The sequence below is a fragment of the Protopterus annectens genome, chromosome 2.part0, assembly GCF_019279795.1.
Source record: "Protopterus annectens isolate FY-2018-M chromosome 2.part0, PAN1.0, whole genome shotgun sequence".
NCBI classification, from domain to species: Eukaryota; Metazoa; Chordata; order Ceratodontiformes; family Protopteridae; genus Protopterus; species Protopterus annectens.
Window position 1 is genome coordinate 1,324,866,212 of NC_056728.1, and position 15,412 is coordinate 1,324,881,623.

At 40.4% G+C, this 15,412-nt stretch overlaps 1 protein-coding gene across 3 annotated transcripts in view; it reads right to left on the reverse strand.

Moving 5' to 3' along the window:
• The window catches only part of ATP8A1 (ATPase phospholipid transporting 8A1), a 3,191,789-nt gene that overhangs the window by 302,112 nt on the left and 2,874,265 nt on the right, over positions 1 to 15,412 (reverse strand). For all 3 annotated transcript variants that reach the window (XM_044061519.1, XM_044061518.1, XM_044061517.1), the window contains one exon: positions 13,826 to 13,933. In XM_044061519.1, coding sequence (XP_043917454.1) covers positions 13,826 to 13,933 — 108 coding nt within the window. The remainder of the gene's footprint in view (positions 1 to 13,825; positions 13,934 to 15,412) is intronic.

The following is a 15,412-nucleotide window of genomic DNA, read 5'->3' on the forward strand; positions in this document are numbered from 1 at the left end:
AAGGTGACTAACCAGGCATCCTTGGCTTGCATAGGAAGAAGCTGTTGCAGGGTAATCATTTTGAATTTTGGTACCACCAGGAAGGTGTTGAGAATTGAAAGATCCAGGATTGGGCACCAAAAGCCCTCTTTCCTGGGTACCAGGAAGAGTCTGGAGTAGAATCCTTGACCCCTCTGTTCTACTGGAAACGGCTCAATAGCTCTGATATTAAGCAGGGAAGCTACTTGGCTTTGAGCCTCTACCCACTAGTTTGGAGAAAGGTCTGGAAACCTACTTGGGCTTGGCAGTGAATGGAAATAAAATTTGTACCCCGGGATACAATGTTGAGGACCCACCAGTCCTGTGTGATGGACATCCAATTTTTTGCATGAAGGGCAAGTTTTCCTCCTTGGGGCACCAGCAACTGGGCAGGACTGGGGAGTGGAGTAAAGAAGCCATTGTGAGTTTTTTCCGTAAGAAGGTGGCTTACTACTCCCTGCTTTAGGGGTGGGGGCACTCCATTGCTTAGATCTCTTGCATACCCTGAGACTGTAGTCTGGGTGGTCTGTTTCACCTGGGTCTGGTTTGAGAAGGCCTGGAGGGGGCTGGAAAGGACCAGTGTTTGGAAGGGCAATGCCTACTGAATCTAGGGGGTTGCACTTGTAAGAATTCTTTACCAGTCTGCATAGACTTAGCTTTTTTTACGGTTGTTTTAGGAAAACAACCGTAAAAAATTTCTCCAAAGCCAACTTCACGCTTCTTAAGACAGAAGTGGCAAACTTCATGACACCCATGCAGATGGACAATAGAGGTACGACTGCTGAATCCTATACAAATGCACTTTATAAGAACTTACACGAGTGCATGGATCGTGTTATCCCTAACAGAACCAAGATGCTATCCTCCAAAAAAAGGAAGCCAATCTGGCGGTCTTCTGCCATAAACAAACTCTACAACAGAAGAAAGAAACTGTTGCAAAAAAGAGTAAAATCCCACAATTGGAGGAACTCCCTGGTCAGCCTCAGTAAGAAGCTGAGATCCCTCATAAAATCCTCCAAAGCTAGTTATGAAAACAAAATTGCCACTGATTCTAAAGACAACCATAAAGCATTCTATAGCTATGTTAAAAATCTCAATGGCAACACTCAGATCTGCTCTGAGTTACAGCACAATGACACTAAATATACAGAACCAACTGATATTGCCAACATCCTGGCAGATAGGTTCAGTGCTAACTTTACCCCCCCCTCTTACCCCCTAAAAGGCCCATCTTTATACCGGAAGAATGCAAAGTTCCTGTAATCACGGCTGCACAGGTAAAAACTTCACTCTCCAAAGCCAAGAACACAGCATCCATGGGACCTGACAACATCCCAGGCTGCCTTCTACATAAACTACAGAATGAACTGGCACCCCTCCTAAGTACCATGTTCAGTCATAGCCTCACCTCAGGCTTTGTGCCCATTCAATGGCGCACCACAACAGTTATCCCACTCCACAAAGAAGGGGGGCCACAACAAACCCTGGGAACTACCGCCCCATTAGCCTGATGAGCCTCGTCTGCAAGGCCATGGAACATATCATCATGGAACTCATAAACAAAGACATTGGAGATCTCCAAACCCTGGACCCCACACAGTTTGGGTTTGTAAAAGGCAGATCATGTCTCCTAAACCTGATAGACTTCTTTGAAGTAGTCACCAAGACCATGGATGAGGGTAAGGTGGTACACACAGCCTATCTAGATCTCGCCAAGGCGCTCAACACCATCCCCCACTCTGGAATTATAGATAAACTCACTAAACTAGGTATAAATCCCTATGTCACAAGATGGGTTGCCAACTAGCTTACTGAAAGAACCCACACTGTGAAAGTAGCAGACTCCAAATCAGACTTCAGACCAGTGACAAGTGGAGTACCACAGGGTTCAGTCCTGGGTCCTCTCCTGTTTGGTATCTACTTCTCTGAAGTACAAGCTAACACAGAAAGTCTTTGGCTAACTAAATTCACAGATAACTGCAAACTAGGAGCCATAATTGAAACTCCTAATGATGTGGACATCCTACAAAAGGGCCTCACTGAGACAGATGCCTGGTGTCAAAGACATGGTCTCAAGCTCAATGCCAAAAAGTGCATTGTCATCCCCTTTGGTAAAAATTCTGTACCCATGAACTACCACATAGGCGGTAGTCTACTTAACACTGAAAATGTGATAAGAGACCTTGGGACACAGGTGGACAGTAGTCTCTCCTTTGATAATCACATCGCCAAAGTGGTAAGGAAATCCTTCTACGTGGCACACCTCATCAAAAAAGGTTTCTCATCCAGAAAAAAAGAGGTCATTGTTCCCCTCTACTCATCACTCATTAGACCCATTATAGAGTACAATGCCCCTTTTGGTATGTACCTCACAAGACATCTACAACAACTGGAAAGGCCGCAAAAATACCTCACAAAGAGGATTACTGGCCTCAAACAGATGCCTTACGCAGACCGTCTCAAAAAACTCCAGCTTTACTCCGTCGCATATCGCCTACTCAGAGGCGATCTCTGCCTAACATACAAAGCTATGTCAAACCCAGAGCTGTTGGACATGCTCAACTTAAAGAAACCCCAATCCCTCTGAGCTACACACTGTAGGGACCTAAACCTTGTCACCACAATAAACAGAACATGCTGGAGGTATAGATTCCTGTCCCAGAGACTTCCCATACTCTGGAACAGACTACCTATCTATGTCAAACAGAGCTCCTTATTAGCACTCTTCAAGAAAAATCTTGATGATTGGATGGGTAATAGGAAATTCACCTTGGGGATCACTTCTGTGGTTCTGCTTGACAGGGGCACAGGAAAATAATTTTCTTGGGTGGCGAAAGCCAGGGTACATTTTTGGCTAGGCTTGTATAGGCCCTAGGGCCAATAGCCTAGTACCTACCTTTGAACCTATGAACCTATCTTTTTAAGAACCTCTTCTGCTTTGGTGCCAAACAAACTGTCTTTGTTCAAAGGAGGGTCTAGTAACTTTGATTTGACAAGGTCTGGCAAGGTCTGCTCCTTGAGCCAAGCATGTCTTCTCAGTAAATATCCAGTGATTGCTGCCCGGCAAGATTCTTCTAGGGCGTCAAAACCACACTGCAAAGTATGCTTACTGACATGGCTTGCAGAGAGCATAAGCTCCTGCAATTCTTTATTTTCTGCACAGTCTGTAAAGGTTGCCACTTTTTGTTTAATATGTTCCATAATATGCTGCTGGTACTTCAGCATGTGAAACTGACAATTCAATGCCCTAATAGCAAGAGTTGCAGAGGTATATACCTTCTTACCCCATCTGTCCAAAGCTCTGGAATCCCTGTCCAATGGGGTGGGATTCTTGGCTGTAGTAGCCTTGATACCTTTAGGCCCCTGGGAAATGATCTCTGGGTCAGCAGTAGGATTCTTGAAAAGAAATTTCAGAGTGTCAGGTACTCTGTAGTGCCTGTCTGGTTTCCAAGAGGCAGGAGGTAAAGTGTTAGGAGTAAGACTGGATTCCATAAAAACATCATCAACAACATCCAGGACAGGGGGTATTGCTAAAAGCCTGTGATGAGGCAACTCTAGGAATTCTCGGAGTCTCTTTTGAGACTGAGGATAGTCTTCGCATTCCCAGTGGAAATGCTCTCGTAAGGTATGCAAGGTTTCACCAAAAGAAAAATCCTCTGGAGGGGAGGCAGAGGGAATGGATTCCTCTGCATCTGAATCTTCATAAGCAGATAAGGGCGTGTTTTCATAATCAGAAATCTCAGAGTCATTGGGCTCCTGGTCTGTAGAAGCTGTAGGGGACTGGTCTCTTTTTCTCTTAGCAGGGGAAGGTTGACTTCCCCTAATCAGCGTAATAAGGTCTTCTGCCATTCTAAGCATTTGATTTGTGGCATGGGAGCAGGTGCATGCGCTTTGTTCGCCGGTTATCTAGGCGTAATGCATACTCTGGGCCTAAGAAACTCGGTAGTTTTGGTTAAAAAAATAAGTCAGTTTGAGTCGAACATCGGTTGAGCGAAGAACTGCCTCAGAAGCCTGTGCCTGCACAGCGGCTCTGGACCCATCCAAGGTAGAGACATCCACAGGTTCCATAGTCAAAGAAAAGTCTCGCAATATACTGGACTCCAAATGGGTGTCGGTAGAGGACTGCAAATCCATTGAGGTGGGCATCAGGGGCTGCGAAAGAGCCTCACGGAGTACTGGCGGACTGGCGACTAGCTTAACGGAAGTGTCGTCGGCAGCTTTGGACCTATGCCATCTGTCTCTGTCTTTAGCCTTACATTTTTTCGGAATATCAGTAGTCAGATGGCTTACTGAAGCCATTTCAGAATACTGAGATCTAGAGCGAAATAATTTAGCGACAAAGAGAGCCCGATGACGAATGGTTCGGGTGTTAAACAAGGCACAAAACCGACAGTGAGGTACGGCGCGGTTTGGGCCTAAACATGTGATGCAGTAAGAATGAAATCTCTGTGAGGTATTTGCTTTCCACAGGCAAGACAATTGTTAACTTTTTCTGACATCGGTTAGAGCAAGAAAAAAGGATCCCCAAAAGGGTACTTAGCTTTAGAAGACTTCAGGATTATTCAATTTGTAAACGTAAATTCAGGTAATGGCCAACCGGCAATTGCAAACTGCTTCTGCTTCAGGCTCCTCTGCAAGAAAGACTGATGTAATGGTGTCGGCTGTCTGTTTTTATACCCCTGATGACCTGACGTCAGTCCTGGAGCAAAAGCATCCAGCGCAGAAATACTAAGTCTCTGGTATTCGGGCCAACTGAGGGTTACCTGCAGGCAGATAACCCTAGTGTGATGACTGCAAGTGAAACATGAACAACATCCTCAAGTTTGAAAATGAATGTGAAAAATTAAGGGGGATGTTCACTAAACGAGCATACCCAAGTAACTTGTTGGACGAATTAATAGAAGAGGTTAAAAGAAAAAGAAGGAACGGGCTTTATAGGCCCATTTTAGAAAATGAATACATACATGAGGGGCAGTTAACTGAATCAGAACAGAGCATAGTAAATATTAACATTAATGCCAATTTTACAATAGGGTGTGTCATTACTTATCATCAGGCAGCTTACAAAGTGAGAAATATTATATACAAGAATTTCATCTCAGGTGAAAGGGACTTGGTTGGTAAAATAGGAACAAGTTAGAAGATTATTTACAGGAGGGGCATAAATTTGGAAAATATTTTGGAGAAAGAAATAATTAAACTGTATAGGAATTCGAGTACTTTTAAATGTGGCAGTTGCCCCTATTGTAAATATATAGAAGAAGGGCATTGTATAGAAATCAGGGGCATGAATTTGTTACATATCTAAACTGGTTGTGTATCTGACTAGATGTCAAGAATGTCCTTCATTCTATATAGGAAAAACAGAACGAAAATTACGTGAAAGGATTTATGAACCCCTATATAGTATTTCTAGGAACAAGGGCAAAAATGCCCTAGCAAAACATGTCAGTTTGAACCCAAGGCACACTTTTAAATTTTGGATAATACAGCAGATGCGGCCCAACCTGACAGGTGGTCCAATGACAATAATGTTAGAATTATCCGAGTTGTGGTGGCAAATACGCCTGGATGCATATACACTACCAGGTTTAAATGACATGTGTTCTATCCACAGCATCTTAAAACTGCAAAATTTAAAAAGATAATATCCATGAGTAGCTGAACAGGAATTTAGATTTACATATTCATGTTTTTACTCATGTTTAACATTTACTTGTTTTTTAAAAAAGTTTTAGTATATGCTTTTGTATGAGAGAAGTCTGAGTAATATGTGTTCTTATGTAGAGGGTACTTTAAATCCTTGATTGGTGTTTCGATCACATGACTAGTAAGGGATGGTATTTTAAGCACCAGTTTCTTTAGTAACAGTGTATCTGAAGAAGTTCATGTATAGAACTGGACAAAAAGCACTTTATACAAATACATTTATTTTGATTTAAAGTTGCATCTGGAGTCCAAGTCTACCTGCCTGCCTGGAACTTATTTGGATTTTGTTCATCAGTCTGCTGTTTGCGGTTGTTTATCTAGTTGCTGAATATGCTTGATCAGGTACATACTGAAGAGAGCACTGTACTTTATGATTGGTCTGATAAGGGTGCAGTACAATGGGATAATGACCTCTTTGAACCTAGATACCATGACCTTAGTTATAAGTTGAGCAACATAAAAAAGATTTCTTCACCAATGTGGCCATGTGGTGGTTGAAGCTAAGGTTACTGTCTACTTGTGTACCTGGATGCCTGACCACTGGGTTGACTCTTAGGAGCACATTATCAACATAGTAATTAGCTGAAGATAGCTGACTTCCCAAACGATACAATTACTCATTTCTTAGCACTGAGTTTAAGACCATGGCTTTGGCACCGTTTGCTAGCCACAGATAGGCTTTCTTGAAGAATGCTAGTGTCTGCAGGAGAGCTGATGATAACTCCCAGCTTGCAATCATCTGCAAACTTAGTCATCTATAAACCTTCAGCATTTGCTTCCATTGCAGAGAAATTGATGCCAAAAAGGAACAGGCCCAGTACCAAACCCTTGGTGACTCTGCCAGTGACCTGCCTCTTGATGGAGGTTACTTCACTTATTTTGACCTCCTGGGTCCTCAGTGAGCTAGTTGGCTATCCAGTGGGTGAAAAAAGGATTTATACTTAAATTAGTGAGCTTTACTATAATGCTTGAATGGGATATTGTATCAAAAGCCTTGGCCAGGTCGAGGTAAGCTGTGTGCAGTCTTACCTTCATCCAAAGCGTTGGTGACCCTCTCAAAAAAGTCCACCAGATTTAATAAGCATGACCTTCCTTTACTAAATTGTGATGGGTCCAGCTTTTGCAGGTTACCTATATCTTCATTTATCATATCCATGATGATTCCTTCCATGCCCTTATATATGACGCTAGTCAGACTTATGGGCCTGTAATTATCTGGATCAGTGGTTGGACCTCCTTTTTTGTAAGGGAATGACTGTAGCCATCTTCCATTCCTTGGGGACAAAAACCTGACTGTAGGTTCCAGTTGAAAAGTGATTCAAGTGGACCAGAGTGGTCATGGTTCATGCCATTTAGAAAGCATCCCAGGATGCTACTGGAGCCTATCAATGCAGTGTTTTTGGCCTTGGAAAGTGCACTGATGACCTGTTCCCTAGTAATGGTTTGGGGGATTGTGGCATCTGGTATTTCCTTTAGACTATTGGTGGGGGAGAGTAGGAGGAGAAATTTGAGCTGAACCTGTCAGCAAAAAGTTTGGCAGTGGCCTCTGGCTCAGTGTGGGTGATGCCATTCACAATAAGTTGTGCACATTTTTGCATATTTCACCTGAGGTTACGGACATAGCTGTAAGAAAGCTTTGTGGTTGTCCTTTGCCTGAGAAACTATCTTTTTTTTTTTCAAATTTAGCCTTTGAAATATTAATTAACCCTCTTAGCTGCCTGTTTAGATTGGTCAGGGGGCCTTTAGTATGCATGGCTTTGTTTCTCCTAAGCTTGGCCAAGAGTTTTTTTCTTTTGTTGTATAACTGACTGATACTGTGATTCCACCAGGATGCCTTGTCTTTTGAGTTTGTCTTATTCTTAATACGAGTGGGCACAGCTCGCTCTATACAGCTATCAATATGGCTGTACAGAGATTTTGTAAACAGCAAAGCATATGCTACAGTTTTTATTGGGTTTGGGGGTGTTTGGAATTTAGCCAAGGTGTCACTTAATAGAGTAAGGTTAGCCTTGGAATAGTTCCTAAATGTTTTTGGTTTTCCTGCATCCGCACATTTAAGTTTTTTTTTCAAGCAAAAGTGTCTTATGGTCAGATCTGAGAAGCAAAGACATTACAGGGTGAGGAATATTGCCCCCCCCCCAATGCTAGTGAGTACAAGATCAAGAATGTTTGTACCTCTAGTAGGAGAATGGATCAACTGTTTCAGTATGCTGGTATTAACTATGTTTAGGAATCACTGCCTTGTGCACTAGAAGTGGTGTAAGATTCCCCACCTGTAGAGGGGTAGTTGAGATAGCTCATGAATATCATATTAGGTTGACTGGTGAGCGACTCTAGTACACTGAGATAGGTAATATAGGTTTCCTGGGACATGGAGGGGGACTTATAGGTTGAAAGGATATGGTATAACACCCTGTTTACAGGAGTTGCACATGTATGAGTTCCAGTGGGTCATGCATTTTAACTAGTCTGGATGTGAGGTCCATTTTAATATAGACTGAGACTCCTGCATCTTTAATTCCTTCCTGTGCAGTAGCTGGTCTTAAGGTGTAAAAGGCATTACAGCCTTGCTTTGCTGGGGTACTCTCTGTGACTTTAAACCACTCTATCCATTACTACACAGATGTCTACATGCTCCAGGGACAAGAAGGCTTGCAGGGAGTGGAGTTTCTTGTTAAGACCTCTAGCATCAAGTAGTATCACCTTCAGGTATTCATTTACAGATTCAGTTAAGTTGAGAGGTTTATTTATTTAGCATTACCTAAAAAAGGTACTATGGGGGTGGAAAAGGTTTTTGCCAATATCTGAAAGCCTAGAAGGGATAAAGCCAGACCATCCTTGGCAAAGCAGTGTGGTCTTGCCAACCATGTCCTCCCAGGCTATCAAATACTGTAACCCCCCCTCCCCCCAAATTCACACCAGAAGCTAAGCCAATTGTTAAAATGAATCATTTTATGTTGATAATGTGTCATCATCATTGAAGTAGGCTGAATGCTGCTCAATGCTAGTCTCATATATTCCTGAGACACAATCAGCAAGCTCGATCATGTCTCGCTTCATACAGTCAAGGGAGTAATGTCTCAGGTCATTAACAGCCACATGGAGTATGACAGAGTCATGCTGGTACCTGTGGTTCAATGACCTGAGAGCTTGTGTGACTTCCCAGATCTTAGCCCTGGAAAGGCGGCTAACCGTGACTCTTTCCTTACTCAGTTTGGTGAGGGGGACATCAATGCACCTCACTATAGAATCACTGATAGCCACGAAATTTGGCTGTGCACTGGTTTGCCTTAAAGGTTTAGCACTAGAGGCATTGAATACACAATTACTATGTGTAGCTGTAAGTGGTGTTTTAATGGAGCATTTACATGATGGATGAGGACCCCTTCTTTGACTGCACTGTGCAGGATGTCTTAGTGTTTTATGAAGGTTAATTGTAAGTGCTTCAGTATAAGTAGTTTTATGTGTAGGGTCTTTGCCCTGTAGAGCAGGAGTGGTGCAAGTGTCACTGACAACCTTTATAGGATTAGTTTTGGTTGTATGAGAGAGTTTTGCCTCCAGCATCAATGTGTATTTATAGCTCTCGCATACTATATTTATTTATTTTATTTATTTTATTTTACATTTGTTGACCAGGCTAGTCTAACTGGATACATGTCCATTTACAGTAGAGGCCCGGGGATAAAAGCTACAGGAAAACATACAAAAAATTAATAAGCTTTACAAAGTAGGAAGCAACCATTGTTACATAAATATTATAACAAAATAACAAAAATTAAAAATCTGTTACATTAAAGATAAGTGGGTTGTCAGTGAACATAGGCAATTGCTACAATACTTCAAAATACCCATCTCAACTAGATCAGCCACAGAGGGAGTCGGGTAGTGCATAACCATGGCTACTGATTTACTAGGGAAGAGTGATGGAAATTTAAATATTGAATAAGGCAATAAGACAAGAAACTTGATGTGCAATGCTCAGCTATGTACAAACTAAGTGCTCTAGCAGTTAAATAAAAATTTGTCTAGACAATAAGGGTATTTTAAGGGAAACTTACACTGTGCGAGATTGGTGTCTACACAGATTAAAAGAACTAAAACACTTTTAGAACAACAGACACAATAAGCATTCAACCAACAATTCCCAGCTCAGAAGGGCGTGGGCTACCCTCTCTGCCATAAGAGTGTAGACTACAAACCTTCTTAAAGTAAAATAACTCATTTGGTGCACAAGTCCTTAAACCAGAACTAAGACATTTTTAGAATAATGGACACAATAGGTCTAAAACCAGCAAGTCCCAGCTCAGAAGGGCATAGGCTATCCTCTTCTGCCACAAGAATGTAGACCACAAACCTTTTTAATATAAACTGTTTGACCCCAAGTGCTTAAACCTGAACAAAAACACTGAGAATAACAGGCACAATAAGCCTTCACCAGCAAATCCCAGCTCAGAAGGGTGGAGGCTACCTCCTTCCACGACAGTCTAGACCAGAAACCTTCTTACTGTAAAATAACTGGTTTGCAGCCCAAGCGCTTAAACCAGAACTAGGACACTTTCAGAATAAGAGACACATTAAGCCTTCAACCAGAAATTCCCAACTCTGAAGGTTGTAAGCTATCTCTACTGTCATAAGTGTGTAGACCATAAACCTTTCTTATGTAATATACCTAGTTTGGAACCCAAGTGCTTAAATCATAACTAAAAGGGTTAGAATAACAGTTATGTAATCAGGCTACTAACAAGCAGTAACAAATGCAATCAAATGCTTTAAGAACACAAATACAGTAAAAGAAACTGAATAAAGTGAAATTATTTATTTATTTTTTTTTCAATAAGTGGAAAGGTAGGAAACAAAAGATAATTCAAGCTTTAGAGACTAAGGGTAGGTGGGGGTCTTCCCAGCTGATCTCTCAGTTTTCAGTAGAATGAGCTGATGAGATGAGACTGGGAGGAGTGTCCAAAATCAGATTTACAGTAGGGGTGAGCAATTAAAAAGCCACCAAGTTTAAAAGCACAACAACACAAGAATGGATGGGAGGGAATAAGTAAATGCTAATGACAATCAGCAAGTCAGACAAGCACTACAGCTGAATAAACATGACACTAAATATTTGTAGTTATATAAGGATTACTATTTCTCAGTTTCTCCCAGATGTTATTCACTATCTGCAAAAGAATTATTTTTTAACCACCCCATCCAAGACCTCTTAAAACTCCAAAAAGAACAAACTTAAAATAAAACAAAATGCAATATAAGAAAAAGATACAAAAATAGAAGTAACCAAACCTTACATGAATAACTCCAATCCAAAATGAAATGCAGACAGAAAACAACAAAAGTCAGGCAGAGAATAGTAAGTCAAACAAGAACAACTAATAGCATAACCATTAGCTTGGCATGGGCAATGTTTAGTTTACAACACCAAAATGGAGCGGCCTTAGGTCAGCTGATGCCCTAGGCAAACCCCACCATACCATCTGGTGCCCCATCATAGTTTACCTACACCAAAATAATACTAGAAAAGCACCCCTACTTCCGCAGCGCCCTAGACGGCCGCCTAGTTGGCCTATGCCTAAGGCCGGCCATAAAATAGGAGACACAAGGAATATTAACCAACGAAAGGTAAATCAACATCCCTGTCAGTTTTTAAAGGAAGAATCTAACTACTCAGGCTGGGTGACCCAAAAAGGGAAGGGTGTATCTAGTGAGTAATCACTGTAAACAGGAAGTAAAAATAGTTCACAAAAGACTGAAAACCGAAAGGCAGATAACAGTGCAAGATGCACAAGGACATGGCTGGACTGGCATATGCTAATAGGTCTCCAGCTATGGTACCTGTGCAGGGCGCAGCAATAAGGGACGTTTACTCATGTTCTCTCTAGCTACCTTCCCTGTGATAGTCACACACACAAGCATACACTGCAAATTCACATCCTGTGAGCAAACAGTTTTCAGAATGCATCAAAGAAAGAAGTATGACTGGGGGATGACAGAGCAGACCCAGCAGAAGCCACAGCTTAAGAATTAATTTTTTACTCTGGTCACAATGTGGACATATTTCACTTCCTGAGCCAGCCTGAAGAGAGAAATACTCAGGACCACAAATAGCTCTCAAACCAAGTTTAAGTTGACCATGAGATCTCTAATGCCATTACTAGCACTGATGAAGGCAGAATGTGGAAGGATGTGCTGGCTTCTACTTCAATTTCAAAATTAGTCTTACAAGTGTTGGCCATGGAAGAAACTTTTCAGTGCACTGAGTAATGGGAATACGCAGGTCTCAAGACTAATTTCTTTTAGAAAAGGAAATGACTGGTGTTAGACGAGGGCACCTAAAGGGTTAGTATGGCTAATAAAGGATTAGCAAACTTAAGACAAAGACAAAACTTTGCAGTTTTTAGATCTCCAGTACTATTATTTTACCTTGGGTTTTTCAGATGGTGTACCTCTGTTTCCTTCCTGTGATGTATTTTACAGTACAAAACAATGAAACATGAAGTGGCTTGAAAATCAATTGTAACTAATGCTGCTGAATCACTGCTGGCAAAAGATACTCAGTACACTGGAATGAATTTCAAGTAGAACAGACATAGTCTGTGATAGTCCCTTTTATGGGATGTAAAGACCAAATGTGAACATGGATGGATTTACACCTTTACATGTCTTCAGGAATAGTACATTTTTACTTCATGACAACAAGAAGGTGGTCTGAACAAAGAAAATGACAGGATGCCACAGTGGGCCAAGGTGTTGCTGCTCTCATGAAAAGGGTATTACTATTTTAATATGTGTACAAAGCAAGATAACCCCCCTAATTAGGAACCATTTCATGAGCCCTCTCAAGCTGCAGCCTAGTATAATTACAAAATAATGAAGGGCAGTGTCTGTTCATCCCCACAAGACTGGGACAAGTATGAGGTTAGCATCTACGGGAGAATATGCCCAGTCATGGATGGTAGGAAACCTGATGCTGAATTTCTCATGGAAATGATTATAATATACCTTCACTCCAGGAAGATGAAGGATTTCTAAAGCAGCATGGACATGACAGAAACCTAACAGATGTTTAAAAGGAGTTATACATTTCTATGTTCATGAAACAATAGTAGATATGACTTAGTTAGAGTTCAGTATATTTTAACAATCTGTATGTATCACATAAGAAAATACTACACTGTGCTTAAGGATATGCAAGACAAACCATTAAATTAAGCAATTAATGTGAATGCCTACTACTGATCAAGATAATGTGCACAAACAGCCGTACCGTTACTCACACAGATGGCTGTTTGACACAAACCTTGTACTAAGAGCTATATAATCAGCAAAACAGATGCAGTAACACTAACAAGAACTGTAATTCTACAAAGAAATGACAAGTCAGTTGTAATTCCAGGCAGTTTGCTACAACTTGTACTTCATACGTGTTTATTTATATCATCAGACTATAGCATCATGGAATCAAGTATACATTTTGGATACCTAAAGAGAAATTAGTCAAAGCTTAAACTAATGTAAAAAATGTAATTAAACTCTGAGAAGAAAAAAAGGAAACTATGCCAAAAAACATTCACTTTAGCATAATTATGTATTCCTGTCTTAGCAAAGATGTACTTAAAATATTGTGAAGGGCTACAAGAGACTTACATTTGGTAAATAGGTTTTATAATATTCATTTGTGCATAAAGAGTGGCACTTCATAAGTAAATTAGGGTAATTATATAATTTCCTTTAACAAATGAAGACTAACATACTGCCATACTAAATACATCTGTATTGCATCACAGACAGGAACTAGTTTCTAGTGAAAAGACCTCTTTTGTGACTATAAGCTTGCCTGCTGCTGGATAGCCAATACATTTCACATAAAGACTGGCAAAGACATCATCATGTACTACTCTGCTTCTAGAAATGCTGTCTCTCCAAGGATGTATACAAAGTGCATAACTGATAAACATAATAAACGTTAAATTGTTCCATTGTGATACAACTCAGTAAAAGACTACAAACTGTTATGGTCAGTACAGCTAGAAACCTATTACTTACTATTCTTCAAAATATCTGCTCGGAAGCAGAAATAAAAACAATACTGTACCTCTCCAGACATATCTGGTGCTAATGGAATAGCAGGCCACATTGACGAGTAGATTGCAAAAAAAACTACCCACATTGCAATACTGCCCCATATAGCAATATGGCTGAACTGTTAAAAAAACAAAAAACAAAGAAAAGGACAATTAAAATACAGCATTGACAGACAATAAGGAAGATAATAACAGTAATTATATCAATGTCTTGTACTGCAATAAACAGATCATTTGTGAGAGACTCAGCATGCTAAGATGAGGACATACAATGTCAGAGCCATGATGGAAAATCCTTCTATATTCACTCTGGGCATCTGCTGTTTTTGTTAACTGGCTAAAGCATTTATTTTCAGGAGTGACCTGGGAGTAATGCAGTAATACCTGCTTACGTGACTTACTCAGAGCGAAACAAAAGGCAAATGGAAACTAACATAATCAAACCCATGATTACATGATGAAGACAACTAGTCTTAATAGTCTTAACCCTCTGTACTAATCTTCCAGAGTTGTACATGGAAGTAACCACAACATTCATGTTTACTAAGTTAGTACACTGCAGTAACCAGCTGGGAAAAAGGAGATAACAAGAAAACATAAAAGATACCCAACAGGTAGAATGCACTACCCAATGACCTGTCAGTCTATACGTAATATGTATAAAAGAATAATCACAGACTGTCTAACAGCTTACGGAAAGTAATGACAACACACTAAAAATCTAGATGCACACTGAGAAGTAAACATTTATGCATTTGTTTGGTGAAGTGGTTTGCTCCCACAGAGTAACAGGCCCTTTCAGAGGGGCGAGACAGGCAGGAAGTCGAATCAAACATTCAATTCAGGACAAATACTAAGCAAACATATGCATGTTAGTTATAATTGCCTGTACATAAGAAGAAGCAGATATTTTTTTAAATGAATAACAGTTTTTGTGAAGTATAATTGGGATGCCTACAGAGAACCATGCCACAATTCAGATGACAATTACTTAAAGAACCACTATCACCAGTAACTGAAAAAAAAAAAATTTTTTCTAATCATAATGTTATCTGTTCTAGTATTATTTCTGTAGCACTGTAAGTAGTCATCACTATTTTTTCTAACTCAATATGACCTAACAGTATCCCATATAATGACATGGTTTTGTTTCCTTGCTAAGTTTTTCACAATGACCTGACTGGTCTGGATGTTGTGGTAGGTATTTGCTTTTTATGGTACAGCCTTTCCTTTCTCACAATATATTTTACATCTGCAAACTATGACATTATCATGCTTTACTCTCTCATGCAAGATTCTCCTATCCTCACATGCAAAATGCCCTTTACCTTTACTTAAAATGACAGTACTCAGAATCACTGTTTACTTTCAGATTCTCTAGACAAAGTATCTGCAACTTTCTTCCGCTGACATTCTCTGGATTGTATTAGTTGTCATGTTTTAAACAAAATATATCCTTTCTTTTTCAGTTATGAAATGATCGTTAACTAGATCTTCTGACAAGCCAGGAATAAGCTAACTGCAGAGAATCCTTCTCATTCAGTTTATGCTTCCGCTCTTAAGGTTCTACAGTCTGACACTACAAAGTAAAACAGAAA